Source organism: Phyllostomus discolor, chromosome 5 (genome assembly GCF_004126475.2).
Source record: "Phyllostomus discolor isolate MPI-MPIP mPhyDis1 chromosome 5, mPhyDis1.pri.v3, whole genome shotgun sequence".
In the NCBI taxonomy this organism is placed as follows: Eukaryota; Metazoa; Chordata; class Mammalia; order Chiroptera; family Phyllostomidae; genus Phyllostomus; species Phyllostomus discolor.
The window spans coordinates 15953237-15969273 of NC_040907.2; the positions used below are offsets into that span (position 1 = coordinate 15953237).

The window sequence follows — 16037 nt, forward strand, 5'->3', positions numbered from 1 at the left end:
TAAATATGTGTCTTTTATATATTTTATTTTTATAGCTTATTTAATGTTTTAGTATTTTATTTGTTAATAAATATTTTAAAGTATTTATTCTCAGTAGCAAAATAGTATGTATAATTACATGAATTTGTAACTGAAACAAGCCAAGAATCAAAGCATAAGTAAGATAGAGAAGTAGACAGATAAAATTGTTTTATAAGTCAAAATTTTCTTGAATAGAGCAAAGATGAATAGGTTCCATTTTAAATGGTTCATATAATGCAGGGTGGAACCTAAATTGAACCTTTTCTATAAGGACTTCTCTAATAAGCATCTACTGTAATCAGTTCAGTGGATGAATTGACAGCAGTTTTTTTTCCTTTTTGGGTTGAGAACTGGAAGTTTGAGCCATAGTTTTAGTTGATATATGCCAGATCTTATTCTCTGCTGTGGTGTGAAAATACCTCTTCAAGTGGACTTTGACAAATTAGAATGTGTAGACCTAATACAGAAATTTTTTTACAAGTTTCCTAGTAAATGATATAGACTTCTTATTATGTCAACTCTAGAGTCAAGAAAAAACATGCCCTGTCGGTGTGGCTCAGTGGATTGAGCACTGGCCTGCGAACCAAAAGGTTACTAGTTAGATTCCCAGTCAGGGCACATGCCTGGGTTGCAGGTTAGGTCCCGTGTTGGAGGCACCTGAGAGGCAACTGATCCGTGTATCTCTCACACATTGAAGTTTCTCTCCCTTCCCCTCTCTAAAAGTAAATAAATAAAATCTTTTTTTAAAATTTAGATGTCTTATATTCTTTTTAAAAAAAAGATTTTATTTATGTATTTTTAGAGAGGGGCAGGCAGGGAGAAAGGGAGAGAAACATTGGTGGGTTGCCTCTTGAATACCCCCAAATAGGGATCTGGCCTGCAAGCCAGGCATATGGCCGGGGTGACTTCTTGGTTTGCAGGACAGGTGCTCAATCCACTTAGCCACACCTGCCAGGGCAGGATTCTAACATCACACTTCTTTCGTTTCATTTAATCTCTCTTTCCAATAAAGTTATTAAGTTTGTTTAATTCAGACTTAAGCACCTTTTAAAACATGGCCTCTTAGGAATATGATCTGCCTGTGTCCTCTCACCCCAGGGATAGACAAGTTGGATTTGACTGATAAGTGAAGTGTGGCTTAATTATAAAATCCTCATCTTATTTTTGAGGCAAAACCTTTAATGGCTTTGTGTTTAGAAATGATGACAATTTTCTGAATGTTCAGCTTCACAAATTTATTTGGATTTGCTTCTTGAAGTTAGCATAATGTAGTATAGTTACTGCTTCTAAATGAAGTTGCAAATTAATGCAGTGAGTTTCTAAGCGTAGATAATACAGTTTGTTGAATCAGTTGATTCTGTGGTTTTATACAACTAAATATTCCGGTGTGGGTTTTTTGTTTGTTGGTTTGTTTTTGGTATTGTAGCAGCCAAAGGATTACCTGATATGGATTCCTCGATCCTCATACACCACAATGGAGGTATCCCAGCCAACAAAAAACTCTCCACAACTTTGCCAGAGATAGAATATCGAGAAAAAGGGAAAGAAAAGGACAAGGATGCCAAAAAACACAACCTTGGAATAAATAATAACAACATTCTACAACCTGTAGACTCTAAAATACAAGAAATTGAGTATATGGAAAACCACATCAACAGTAAAAGATTAAATAATGATCTTGTGGGAAGTACAGAAAACCTCTTGAAAGAGGACTCATGCACTGCTTCCTCAAAAAATTACAAAAATGCCAGTGGAGTTGTGAACTCCTCACCTCGAAGTCACAGCGCCACAAATGGGAGCATTCCTTCTTCATCTAGTAAAAATGAGAAGAAGCAGAAATGTACTAGCAAGAGCCCAAGTACACACAAGGACTTAATGGAAAACTGTATTCCTAATAACCAGCTAAGCAAACCAGACGCACTGGTAAGGTAAGTGTGCCTGCTGTGTCCTTACCAACACTTTTCAATAAACTTAACTTAGGTCTTGGAAAGCACGCATTTCCATATGGGCCCACGGAATTGTTTGTGATCGGATACTGTGACTGTTAACTCTGTGGCCTTTGACATTTGAGAGTATTTCACAAGGGTTTGTTGGCCACCCAGTGCCACTGTCCTGAAGCATTGACTCTAGCTCTTTCCAGCATTCTGAGTTAGAGGTAACAATTACTTGCCACATTTGACAGATCTACATGTAACTTGATTTTCTAGTGGTGTTGAGAAACATCTCTTTAGTTTCGTCCTTTCATTTTTGCGTATCCAAAGCCCTTGTGGAATAGACTTGAAAAGCAGAGTGTGTGTCTTGTTGATGCAAATCTCTTTGATAGATACCAGTGGGGTGGTGGAAAGATCCTCCTTACCTCCTGGTGCTTGTTTTTGTTTCTATTTAATATGCAAATTATTCCCCAAGTAACTCTGGGAAAGTTAGGTTTGAAAAGCAATCACTTTCTAAAAGTTCCATAGGTAAATACAATGTTAGACATGGATTTTAATCAGAAATATTCCTTTTTACACTTTTAATTAAAAGAATAACGTTGTATTGCCTTAACTGGCTCAGACTTAATTTTACTATATTTTATATTTTTATGTATTCTATAAACTACCCGTGTTCCTTTTTCCTCATACCTTTCAATTTGGAAGCTGGAACCTGAACTGGTGCTTTTTTTTTTCCCCCAATATGCAACTCAAAGGGGCAGTTGTAACTCCCTCCACAAAATTGTCTTATATTCCTCTCCCTTTGGCTTGCTTAAGAACAGACATTATATTCTAGGAGGGAAGGTGGTCAGTGTTATAACTTACATAAACTAGATTATTAATTTGTTTTAATTTTCTGATTGGTGGCTAGACTAAGGGAAACATTTAGGTTCTGCTGCGAAAGGCTCTTGACATGTTACAGCCCCCAGCCACTTCTGGAGGCACACTGTGCTATTGCTGGTGCCAGGCTGGTATCCTCCTCTGCCTGTTGTGACATCTGCCCGTCATGCCCTGCAGCAAAAGTACTCAGCAGAGAACCCTCTTCTAGATGCCCGTGGGAGAGAGACCAGTTAGTTGACCTTTTAATTCAGTTCTCCCACAAACTCACTGTATGCTATGAGTAAAAGCTTTTGATATCTGTCACAAACTTTCTGATATCCTTTCTCCTATACAAGTTTAATAACAGCAGTCAACCTGAAACAGTTTTCCTCTGTTGGGTATTGCAGAGAGAGCAATCAAGTCTGTCTTGTACCATTTCACTTGGGCCCCAGTTGTGGTTGTCGATTGACTCTACTGCCTAATCTGCCTTCAGTAAAGAAGTTCAAGGACTCACTCAGACGGCCTGTTTTCCATATGTGGGTCCAGTGCCCCCAGGCCTCTTCCTGTGGTCACTAATGTGATGTGCTTGATCAGAAGGATCCCAGAGTATTACTGTTTTAGGGAAGACCTTCTGTCAAATATATAAATAGAAAATACTGCATTTAAATAGTTTTATAAGCTTCCATAGGATTATTTTCAATTTTTAACATAATATAAAAAATAAGGAGATGATCTAAATATCCAACAAGAGGGGACAGATTTAAATAAATTATGGTTCATCCATTGGAGGGACTTTTTTTTTTTAAACATCAGTGTGTGGTTGCATCTCATGTGCTCCATACAAGGGACCTGGCCCGCAGCCCAGGCATGTGCCCTAGACCAGGAATCAAACCGGCAACCCTCTGATTCACAGGCTGGCACTCAACCACTGAGTCACACCAGCCAGGGCATGAGGGACTTTTTAAAAAAGATTTTATTTATTTATTTTTAGAGAGAGGGGAAGGGAGAGAGAAAGAGGGGGACAGAACCATCAATGTGCGGTTCCCTCTTGTGCGCCCCCTACTGGGGACCTGGCCCACAACCCAGGCATGTGCCCTGACTTGGAATCGAATCAGCGACCCTTTGGTTCACAGGCTGGCGCTGAATCTTCTGAGCCACCAGCCAGGGCTATTTGATGGACTTTTAATACAGACATTACAAAATTATATTTTTGAGCTATATTAAACAATATAGGGAAGTGCTTGTGACAATATTTTCTAAAGAAAGTAGAAAGCAATTTTATTTAAAACATTTTTTTAAAGTATACATAGAAAAAGGGTTTGAAGGGAAAGGAACCAAAATGATAATAGTTATTGCCCCATGGTAGTATTTGGGTTTTATTTTTTCTTTTTACTTTCATGCATTTTCAGTTTTTTCTATGATGAACAACAATGAAAGTTTATAAAAAGACGACTTATCTATCTGAGCAAATTATCCAGCTTGGCTGTAGGAGACCTTATCATGCTTCCTCTGGCCCTTCTTGGCTGTCTCTTATTTCCTCTTGTTTGACTTCATGTATGTTTTGATGAGTATTAAGAAGACTGAAACTGATCCAAATCTGACATGTTTGAGTTGTCAGCTAGAGAGTGCATTTGTTATCTTCAGATGGAGAGGGCTGGACTCAGTGTTCTCTAATGCTCCTTCTGACGCAAACCTAAACAGGCTGATACGCATAATATATGGACCCTCTGCGACTGCAGACTCACCAGGGTTGTACACAGGTCCCGGCTGGCTGTGACTTTCAGGTGCTGGCTGGCTGTAGGGAGAAAACTGAACTACCCTTTTAAATGTGCTTTTTAAAAAAATCAGCTGGGCCCTAGCTGGTGTGACTCAGTGGGTTGAACACTGGCCTGGGAACCAAAGGGTTACAGGTTCCATTCCCAGTGTAGGGCAGTGCCTGGGTTGCTGGCCACATTCCCCAGTAGGGGGGCTTGCGAGAGGCAGCCACAGGTTGATGTTTCTCTCCCTCTCTTTCTTCCTCCCTTCCCCCTTCTAAAAATAAATAAATAAAAGCTTTAATGGAAGCCATTACTGCATCATTGGTAGTGGATTGATCGTAACACATTCTATAGCTATGTCTGTCTCAATATCAATATCATGGTTGAGAACTGCTATATTTGAGGAACTGATTCAGTGACTTTGGAGGGGGGAATTCATTCGTACACCACTTTCAAAGAGCATCTTGTAGCTCGATATGGCTGTCAAAACAAGATTTGATGGTTATTCCCTTAGAAGGGTCAGGTTGTCCTTCAGGTCTTTTTTCCATTTCTCGAAGCTCCGCAGATGTTCTCTAGTGTACTGTGCACCACAGGTTGGCCAATGGCTGCACACAGGCCAAACCTGGCCCACTGCATTTTTGTGAAAAGTTTTATTCACTTACATAGCATCTGTGGCTGCCTTTGCACTACAGTGGCAAGAGTCCAGTAGCTGTGTATGGCCACAAAGCCAAAGGTGTTTACCATTTAAGCTTTTACAGAAAATATATGCTGATGGATCACTAAGATTAAGGAATGTGGGTGAAGGCAATGAACTTGGGAGTAAGTGTTGCCTGTAGGATCCTTCCCAGGAAAAGTTCAGGAACTTGCTAAAGCCAGTCCAGAAATTTGTTTTGGTTTGAGAAATTTTGGTTAGCCAAAAAATTCATTTCTTTTTCTCTGTACAATGGCTCTAGTAGTGCTTAATTGTCTTTAATTTAATTCAGAACAATTTTTGCACAATTGTATTGCGGCAGCTGTCATATCAGTGTGCATTTAAAAAAAAAACTTACCAAAATTGGGGAATTTCTGAACAGCCACTCCCAGATTAAAGATTGAAGAAAACACACAACATTTTCAGCATAGTATGCTTTATTATTTTAAGAAAGGTAAAATGCAACTGAAACACAAAAAGATTTGTGCAGTGTATGGAGAAGGTGCTGTGACAGATCGAACGTGTCAGAAGTGGTTTGTGAAGTTCCTTGGTGCTATTGATGTTTTGGTCAGATAATTCGTTGCTGGGGGCTGTCTTATGCATTGGGAGATGTTTAGCAGCGCCCCTGGCCTCTACTAATTATAAGTCAATAGCGGGAGATAGCTGACATACTCAAAGTATCCAAATGAATAGTTATTGGTGAATATGAAAAACATGTTTTTTATTTTATGGAAAAAACTGTAACGAACTTTTTGGCCAACCCAATACATATCTTACAAAATGACCCAATTTCTGCCAGCCTGATTTCTCAGTTCTTTACCCAAGATTTTTAGAAACAGACACATAATGTTGGTAGCCAGAAATATCTTTAAATCTGACATGGGTAAAATTCTAGACAAAAATAGAAACAGCAGTGAGGAAAATCAATGTTTTTTAAACTAAGTGCTGGGTTAGAAAGGAATAATGTGAAGTAGAATGAGATTTGCTTAAGTTTTTTCTTCAGTGGTCATTTAAAAAATATTTTAAGAGTGAAAAAATATAGACAGTTTGGAGGAAAGAAGAAAATAATCCCACTGCTCGACACTAATTACTGTTAAATTTTGTTGTACTTTCATCAACCACATTTATATAATTGTGGCCACAGTGTTGAGTAGTTTTTTGTTCTGCTTTTTCCCTTACACCAGATAGAAAGCCTTTTCCCAGCTGAGCCTAACCCTCACTTTTACTTGATGTGGAATATTCCATGGCGGATCTGTGTGAGCACTCAGCAGCCGCCCCAAGACGGGGCAGATCACGGTGGGACACCTGAGCCGCTGTCCTGCAGTTTCAGGGCCCGCAAGCAGGAGCACCAACAGATTTGTTTGCACTTGGCACCCGGTTCCCTCTCAAATACAGCCCGAGACTGTGGGGTTTCTTGTTGGTGATTGTTACTCGTTTCAGTTTTCCTGGTTAAGGGAGAGAATTTAAAACTTCGAGTACAAAATATAAAGTGATCCAAATTCTGTAGAAATGTTGAAGCAGAAGTCTCTTCTTGGTTTATTTCCAGTTCACTTTTTTCATAGATTTGTCTTTTTTTTTCCTTTATTTTTAGCGCTAATTCTTAATAAGATTTCAGCTCTTTAACGTAGTTGAATAATGCCTGGTGTGAAGAATCACAAAGGAAAAGTATCCGCTGTTTGCCTAGTAGCGATGCATTCAGCACAACCGAGTAGAATTGAGAGTAATGACTGTTTTTTGGGAACTGTGAGAGTTCTAAAAGACACCCAAACTACCTCCATCATCCTTGTTATCAGTGAAGTAAGTGAGCCCTAGGAGGCTCAATGGCGAGTCCAAGCCACCCAGCTGGACTGGCGGCGCCAGGACCAGAACCGAAGTTCCTTGACTTCTGCCTTTACTTTTATACCATGCTGCTTAAAAGAAGTTTATCGACCAGCTTTATTTTTCTACTTTATATTTTTGTTACAAATGTACCCATAGCTAAACTTGGTTCGAAGGATTGACACCAGACCTAGATTTTATGCTCCAAATGCTAAAATTTATAGAAGAAATGCTTAGAATCTCAGAATTCATTTTTCTTTCTTCTAGAGAGATGCTGTTCTAAGTGTTTTTAAAGGTCTTGCTCTTGCCAAAGACACAGGGGCATACTTAGAAGAGGAGAGGCCATCTACTCGTACCCTTGAAAGCTTACAGGGTCTCTGAGAATTTAGCCCTGGTTTGGTCTAGCTCTGGAATTGGTCAGGTCCAGATAGCCTAGGGCCGCTGAGCATGGAATGTGCCTCTGAGGGATAGGATGGCGTAGGCTTAGCTTGACAGCAGCAGATCTAAACGCCATGAACTGGAATACTTAAGACCATGGATGTAACTATCAACTTAACCCTGAGGAGAGGCCACCATTGATTGCTTAGGAGACCTGGGGTCCTGGGTTGTAGATAGCTGAAATAGTAAGTTCCAAGAAAGTTTGAAGCCACAGAATGGGGGAGAGCCTGTTCTTCAGGGGAAATTGGAAATCTAGGAAAAGTTACAGTATGTTACATACTCATGCTTTTATTTCTCTGTAATTTCATTGGTTATTTCAAATACTATTGGGTTGGCCAAAAAGCTTGTCTTCTGTAAGATGGCTTCCATAGCACTTAATTGTCTTTAATTTCATTTGAAATAATTTTGTTAGATGGTATTGTGACAGCTGTCATATCAGCATGAATTAAAAAAACTTAAAGTCGATTAATTTTTGTGTAGTCATTTTAATATTGAAGATAGAAGAAAATAAGCAACATTTTTGGCATATTATGCTTTATTATTTCAAGAAAGGTAAATATGCAAAAAAGATTCATGTGGTGTATGGGAAAGGTATTGTGACAATTGAATGTGTCAGAAGTGGTTTTCGAAGTTTCATGCTGGAGATTTCTCCCTGGACGATGCTCCACAGTTGGGTAGACCAGTTGCAGCTGATAGCAATCAAATTGAGACTTAATTGAGAACAATCAACCTTATACCACATGGGAGATAGCCAACAACTCAAAATATCCAAAACAGTAAAGTTATTGGTGAAAATGAAAAGTGCATCTTTTATGGAAAAAAACCATATGGACTTTCTGGCCAAACCCAGTAAAAGGTGGTGGTGAACACAACAATGTCATGGCTCTTCATTCCACTTTCAAGTCTATGTAATTCTTGTATTTATGTTTTATGATTTTAGGTTTCTCTTAAAAAGGGGGGCGGAGATAGCAAAAGCTAAAAAGTAGTCAGCTTTCCCCTTTGACTGGCCATGCTGGTGGCACAGGTTGACCCAATGTGTTTGACTAGCAGTTCCGTCTGTGTCCTTCTGAGTGGCCTTATCCTCCAGGCACCAGCGTTTGAGGTGGTCGTGTAACCTCTGGCTTACGTGAGGCTGCTTAGTGTGGTCTTGCTGTTTGGGGAAAAACCACAGGAGATAGTTTACAGCACTTCATATTTCTTAATTCCCTACATTTTAAGATGTTTACACACATTCAAAAATTACATATCCATTGAAAAGAAAGGGTCATTTTTTATATATTGATTTTTAATAATCAGCAGATTCAGTATAACTTAGTGTGAATAACTGTGAAAAAGAACAAAATGAAGAGAATCCAAGAAGCCCCTATTTTGTCAAATTAAAGAAGCATTTCAAAGCAACAAGGAAAATTGATGGCTAATGCTATTTACCAGAACAAAGAGACATCAGTTCTTTCTGCAACGGATATATCCATCTTTCCTTTCCCTTGTAGCTGTCAGGATACTGGCCTGGATTCTGGTTAGGAGTGGCAGGGCGGGGGGCGGGGGTGCTTGCTCTTAGTTCCCAGGGCAAGGAAGGACAAGGAACTTGTTAGTTCCAAGTTGGCAGAAAGTGGGGAAGAAGATTTAGATCATGGAGCCCAAGACTGTAGGTGCAAAGCAAGAATAGAATCCAAAGCTGAGACCTGGCTATGGGGAAAAACCTCACTTCAGGAGGTAAGGCCTATGAGCATTCCTGGGACAGGTACCTTGGGGGCAGGTAGCCTTTTATGAACCATTCCAGCCCTCCCCCAAGGTCCCAAAGAGCCCTTTTTCCTAGGTAGGTGGGGAGTCACAGTAGTTTAAGTGGAAATGGTTACAAAGTATTCTCTTGTAAGGTGGAAACCCATTTTAAAAGAAGGTAATTGGAAAGCCCCCAAGATGGATTGTTAAAGAGGAGGAAGTAGCAAAACAGATTATTTAGTATGAACCCATGACAAAATATGGGAGCATACAGTTCTCATGTACACAGAAAATTATTTGGAATGGTATATACCAAATGGTCAAGTGGTTGTAATTGATTATAGGGGATGTTTGAGTTCTACATTGTATGTTTCTGTATAGTTTGAATTTTTACACAGCTTATACCCATAGAAGAATGTGTCCTTAATGAGGGCAGCCGTCTTCTTTTCTCCCGTCTGCCACAGTACACTGTGCTTTGCACAGAGTAGATGCTCAGTAAATACTTGTTGAATGAATATTACCTTTATGCAGGGAGAATATTAGGGGGTAGGAGATGGGCCTCAGTACTTTCATTACAGTGTAGTGTTGTCTTCAGAGTTTCTTCATTGTAGCGCAGAGGCTTTCAAAGTTAGAAAAACCTACATATTACCTTGGACTGGGGCAAGAACCAGACATCCATTGCCAATGTTAAAATATTTGTTGTTCTTGAGTAGGTTGTTAATTGATTTTATTTCTAAAATATGTAAGACCTTCCACACTACACTGCTTTCCTTGGTATTTCCCAGAAAGCTGTAATTCAGTACTGTCAGTACTTTTTTCCAGGGCTGTGCAGGAAGTTGGAAGTTCAAGAACTTCTGGAAGTTACAAGGGACAAGGGGAGAAAACTCCGAGAGACTGCTGTCAGAAACGCCATTTGCTCCAGCATTGGTTAGTAGGAATCTGGGCACAAGCCACATCTCAGCCAGGAACAGCCAGGGAGGAAATCTCAACTTGCCTAGTCTTGCTCAGCTATTCAGCTTTCCTAATGAGTATTTCTTACTCATCTATTCAGCTTCTCCACCTTCTCCACGCGCCCCCTCCCCCTTGCTCTTTGTCTCCGTGGTATCGTGGCAGCAGGTGGAGAGAGCGCACATCCCATGTTTCTGTTCCAACCTTTTCTCCAAGCAGCTCCCCCAGGTTAGAAAATGGGCTGGCTGTTTACCTATCAGCTCTGGTGCTACCATGTAATTTGTTTTCTTTTATATTTGAATGCATTTTGCTGTGTGTCAGGAATACTTTGCAGAAGACAGTGTGACCTGGGAGACAGTGATACGGGTGTTGGGCCTTTGCTGTGGCGGCTGTCCGCACACGTGTTTCCGGCTCTGGCAGACTGCTGCTCAGAGTGACTTGCCCGACGCCCCCCCAGCGAGGACTGACTACCGAAGCAGGCCTCTCCACTTCCGCTGGGGCACGGGATAATTTATTCCTCACTGTGTCATTTCCAGCTGAGAGCCAAAATTTAGTGAAAATGTACGACACTTTAGAATGAAGATTATGAAAATGACACAGAGTTTTCTAACTAGGTTGAATGTATTGGACATACAGCTGCTACTAAGTTATTTGGGAATTGTTAAGTGGAAAAAATAAGCAGAAGAGCCAAGTTTAATGTGTTCCATGGAAACAAATATTTGATTTATGTTTGTCCAGCTTTGTTTCTGAGCAGATTATGGTCTCACACCTGATTTATTTTCATTTTCTTCCATCCTTATAATATTTAAGGTACTTCCAAGTTTTACTTAGTTCACTCTACTTATATTAATTCACAATATAGTTTGAATTTACTTTAACTATTGCAGTGATTTATAACTATAACATTCTTGGATGTAATCGTGGTAATAGAAGCATGATCATACTTAAACAGGCTGTTTTGTGGCTTGAAACCCATGTAGCACTTTAGAAATTCATTAATGAAAGCTGTCATTAATGAATTCAAGCCAGCAGTTTACTGAGTGAGCCCATATCCAGGTGGTCAAAGGAGATAATTATGTTGCATGGATAAATAAATGATGAAATAACACATAAGTTATTTGGGGGTTAGAGTCCATATTAGAAACATTTTTATGTTGAGTACTGAGAGTTTATTCTGACAAAACCGACTGCCAAGTTTCCTCCCTAGAATTCAGAAGGAGCTACTATAGAACTTCATGTTAACTTCTGAGTCAGTGCCCCTGCTGACACATAGTGAATTTAGATTTCCAGTTAAGGGGATTAGAGGTGGATTCCCTGAAGGAAAGGTACTCTGAGCAAAAGGAACTATATTCTTTAAATGTTATTTATGCTCTCATTTAGAAACTGGCTATTTGAATACTTTGACATCCAGCGTGGGTATACTTCAGCCTATGCACATCTCTTGGGGATTTCGTAGACCTTTTTTCTAGACAGCTGGAACTCTCAGGATTAAAACAAATGTATTTTTTTAAATGGGAAAAATGACAACTCCTCTCATAAGGTATATTTCACCTTTCTTAATGGAGTGCTGTAACAGATTTGAAACAAACTCAAAATAGTGAACTGGAAAGAAGAGGTGTTCCAGACTTAGCCCCCTACAGAAGTGAGGCAGTGCATGGGCATGAGGGGCAGGCCAGGGTTGGCAGCATTCGTATGTGCTACTGCACTGGGCACCTGCGAGTTTGGGAGCACAGACCCTCCCAAACAGGACAGCCAGCTGTGGCCTGGGGGGATTGCAGGCCCAATGTTGCTAAATGTGGTATTTTGAACAGATGCTGAAAATAGATTATCATTATGTGAAATCTACCAGTTAATTTTTTTTTTACATCATGTGGGAGACGGTCAAACAAAACATCTTTATGGACCAGATTGGCTCACCAGTTTGCCACGTCTGCACCTGCCCCTTCCTGTTATTCTTATATTTTGCTCCCTCCTATCCCCTGACCCCAAGAATCAAAACTTGACTCTTATAGGAAGGACTTTTCTGTTAGGGATTATCTGGTAAATCCCATGAACTAATCTGCCATCTATAAATGGGACTTTTTTGCCTCCTCCTCTCCTCAGTTCCTTGTGCCCCTGGAAAACATGCACTTATTGATAGTATTCCACCCCCAGTCACAGACCACCCTTTTTATTATTTAATCCTCACACCTGACTATGGGACTTTCGGACTACTTAGAAGAGAGGGAACAACCTTGTGATAAGAAGGTGGTTCGGGTTTCTGGTTGGTGTTCTTCAAACAATACAGAAGTGCTTAGGCCTCCTGTACCTAGGACTGGAGACTTCTTCCATGCCAAGATGGTTTTCTGCCATGATTTTAGAGCATAAAATACACAAAAATTTGGGAAGTGGATATTACTTATTCACAGACTTCACAGGCCACCTAGTTTAGAACCCGGACCCCCTGGCACCATCCCTTGTAGCATGTATAATGTCAAGCTTGATGTCAGAGCAATAACGCCTGCTCTTCTCTTTCCTCAGGGAGCCAGAGCGGGGCAGTAAACTGTAGCTCTAGAATCGAGATTTAGGGAAGCTGTTGTTTCAATGAGAAACTCGTTTCAATGAGAACTGATGAATGTGATGCAGATTTAGGAACTGAATCGTTGTCTACTTCAGAAAGTTAAGTTCCCCTTTTTTGGAATGACCTAAAATGTTTGTCAAGTAGAAGAGTTGGATTTTCCCTGAGGCTTTCAGATTATTCTGAAACTGACCTGTAATGTGGGAAAAATCTAAGAGGAACAGTGAACATTGAAAAACCATGGAAAGTCGATTAACAGCCTCCTCTTTTAAAATAACTTTTCTCCCAACTATAAAATAAGAATTCAAATGTTAGAAATAAGTTACATATATTGATTTTATTGTTTTTAAGATAAAGAAGAGAGCCACTATCTTAATATATTGCCTCTGAGTCATTTTTTTCTTTGTCTTTTTCATTGACTGTGTCATGAGCGTTCTCTCTTGTCATTGCTTATTCTTCCGCAGTGGGATTTTTGGTTTTTGTTTTTGGGGTTTTTTTGGTGGTTGCTTTTTGAAAGGCAGGAACAGTTTGTTTGTTTGTTTGTTTGTTTTAGAGCGAGGGAAAGAGAGGGAGAGAAACTCCAATGTATGAGAGAAGGGATGTGCAAGAGAAACATCCATCAGTTGCCTCTCTCACACCCGCAACTGGGGACCTGACCCCCAACCCAGACATGTGCCCTGACCAGGAATTGAACTGGCAACCCTTAAGATTGGTGCTCAATCCACTGAGCCACACTAGCCAGGGCTCTCAGTGGTTTTTTTTAATGGTTGTATGTCAGTCAGACAGACACATGAATGAATATACAATTTATTTAGCTAGGCTTCTGTTGAATATTTAAGTGTTTCAGATATTTTTATTATAAATAATGCTGCATCAAACACACTTTTACCTCAGTCTTTGTGTGTATCACCCGTCCTCCAAATAAATAAATGTCTGGGAGCAGCATGCCGCATCAACAGATAGGAACATTTTAAGTGCTTTTGATACAGACTATCAAATCTGACTGCATCCTTTAAGGACCTTATTAAAAGTACTAGTTTGTGGCACTTACAGCTTATAGCTTTATCCTTGAAGGGCTTCAAGAAGTCAGTTTTTCATTTCCCAGATTGACCAGTTGTGCTGAAGTCTCTAGGATTCCTTTTCTGCATTTCTTTGCATATGTTAATGAAAATGAATATGTTTGCCTTTTGTGTTTGACAGATTAGGGGGCAGAGACAAGTACTTTGTAATCAGGTCACCAGGCTGTTGCTTATTTACAGATACTTGTGCCTGGTAAGCAATGGTAGTAACCACAGTGCAGTGAGACCCGCGGCAGCTTCATCTCACTTGTTGCAGAAGCTGTGGTTTATAGGATATACTGGAGCAGCTTCTAGCCACTGATGAGCTACCTTCACATTTTTATGTGAATGGCCCATGCTTGCTGCCTGTCCCATCAGTGTGAATGACTGGAGAGGGAGAGGGGAAGGAGTTGGGGAGAGGGGGAACAGTGTTGCTTGTTGGGACAGAGCTTTGATATATGAGCTCAGCTTTCTGCATAGACAGCTGTGCAGTCCCTAAACAAGTCTTGTCTTGTGTGATTAATGTAGACCAGCAGGTCTCCTAATAGGATTAGGTACTTACCAAGATGGAGCAGTTGCTGTTCATTCATTCTTCTCATGTGCACCCGCCTGCTTGGTAAGCAAGAACCCACTTACCCCGTCTCCTTTAGCCATTATTTAGACTAAATATCTGACGGCCCGCTGTGGATAGGTTTCCAGAGCCTCATTCGTCATAACACTGACCCTGTTCTATCTAAGCACCGAGGAGATGGACACAGAGTGAGGGTTAGAGACATGGTCTGGGAGAATTGGAAGAAATTTTAGAAATAACAGTTCCAGCTTCCAGTTTCATAGCACTGTTGGCCTCTGGTTCCTGGCTTCAAAGAACTTACAGCCTTTTTCGAAATAAGATACACACGCAGGAGAAGATTAAAAGCCAGAACAAATTAAAAACCAGCACCAGGCAATAAGGTTTAGTCCCAAATGAGAGGCATCAACGGGAAGGGCTTTCAGATTTGGGAAAGAGAGGGAATTTGGGGCCCTGGAGATCAGCGCCTCATGCTGGAGAATGCGTTTAGTTTGTTGTTTGTTTTTATTTTTTAACTGAGCCTCAAAGAATGAGTAAAATTTGAAAATCAGAGGTGGTTCCTTCCAGATGGGTGGTGCAATTAAAGGTAGAAGATGCCTGGAAACAAGGAGTGGGCTGTTTTGGCTTGTGTGGCAGTAAAAACCTAACTTTCAGGCCCTTGGCAGTCTACTCTGTGGATGGCCCGAAGCCCTTCTCTTACAGAGCAGGCAGGATTGTAAGCTCCGCGCTGTCTTGCAGAGCCTGTGCAGCATCTCCGTCACCAGCACTCCAGAGTTCAGACAACCAGCAGAGCCAAGGCTCCTTGTCTTCCTGACGAGTTCATGGGGTCAAGCCAGCAGCCCGTAGCAGTATACACTTAGGTAGTTTACTGGAGGGCTGGTGGAATGTGACTCATGGAGTATTCGGGGAACCTAGTCATCCCTTGGTGAAGTCCCGGGTGAGAAAAGGTCTCCCTCTCTTTTGTGAGACTTGCTTCCTGGGGAGTTGGGTGCCCCACGGCCTTCAGGTTCCACTGTGCTTCCCAGTCAGGCCTCAGAGCCTCTGGCTTTAGAAAACTTTGGAATTACTGGCAGTACTCATAGGAGACTTTTAAATTTTCAGTGAAGTCATAGGACTGTGGGCTATGATTCTAGTAATTCGCAAAAGGTAAGGATTACAGACATTTAGACGTAAATATCTTCCTACTTTTCAGATACTTAAAAACAATACCCCTTTCAACTAAAAGCTGGCACTTGAAGACTGTACTTTGTTTTACTACCACATGTACTTCAAGATATTCAAAGATATTTTTCCTACTTAGCCTGCCTGAAAAGCTAATGTTGGAGTTTCATTCTTTTGGAGAATATTAAAATGTAAATCTTTTTCTATTAAGATTAAATAATCATCAACCATTTATTTACATTGTAACTTCATTGGGAAGAGTGAGGGAGAAGATGGGATAGAGTTAAGGTTTGGAGTAGGCAAGAGGGATCTCAACTGGTCAGTTTTGCTTGGAGGTCAGCCCAGCCCGTCTGAGTGCACACCAGAGAAAGTCCTGCCCTCCACGGCCCCACCTCCTGTTTGTCAGCTGGCGTTCACCTCTAGCTTCACAAGGTTAGAGGTTGAGTGCTGTCTTCTAAAGTTATCAGTGAAGTGGCTCGGAAAGATGCCTGGACCCAATAGTTCACATTTTG

At 40.6% G+C, this 16037-nt stretch overlaps 1 protein-coding gene across 1 annotated transcript in view; it reads left to right on the plus strand.

Moving 5' to 3' along the window:
• The window catches only part of MACO1 (macoilin 1), a 57515-nt gene that overhangs the window by 24677 nt on the left and 16801 nt on the right, over positions 1–16037 (plus strand). Inside the window, exon 6 of the mRNA XM_028511680.2 lies at positions 1448–1949. Coding sequence (XP_028367481.1) covers positions 1448–1949 — 502 coding nt within the window. The remainder of the gene's footprint in view (positions 1–1447; positions 1950–16037) is intronic.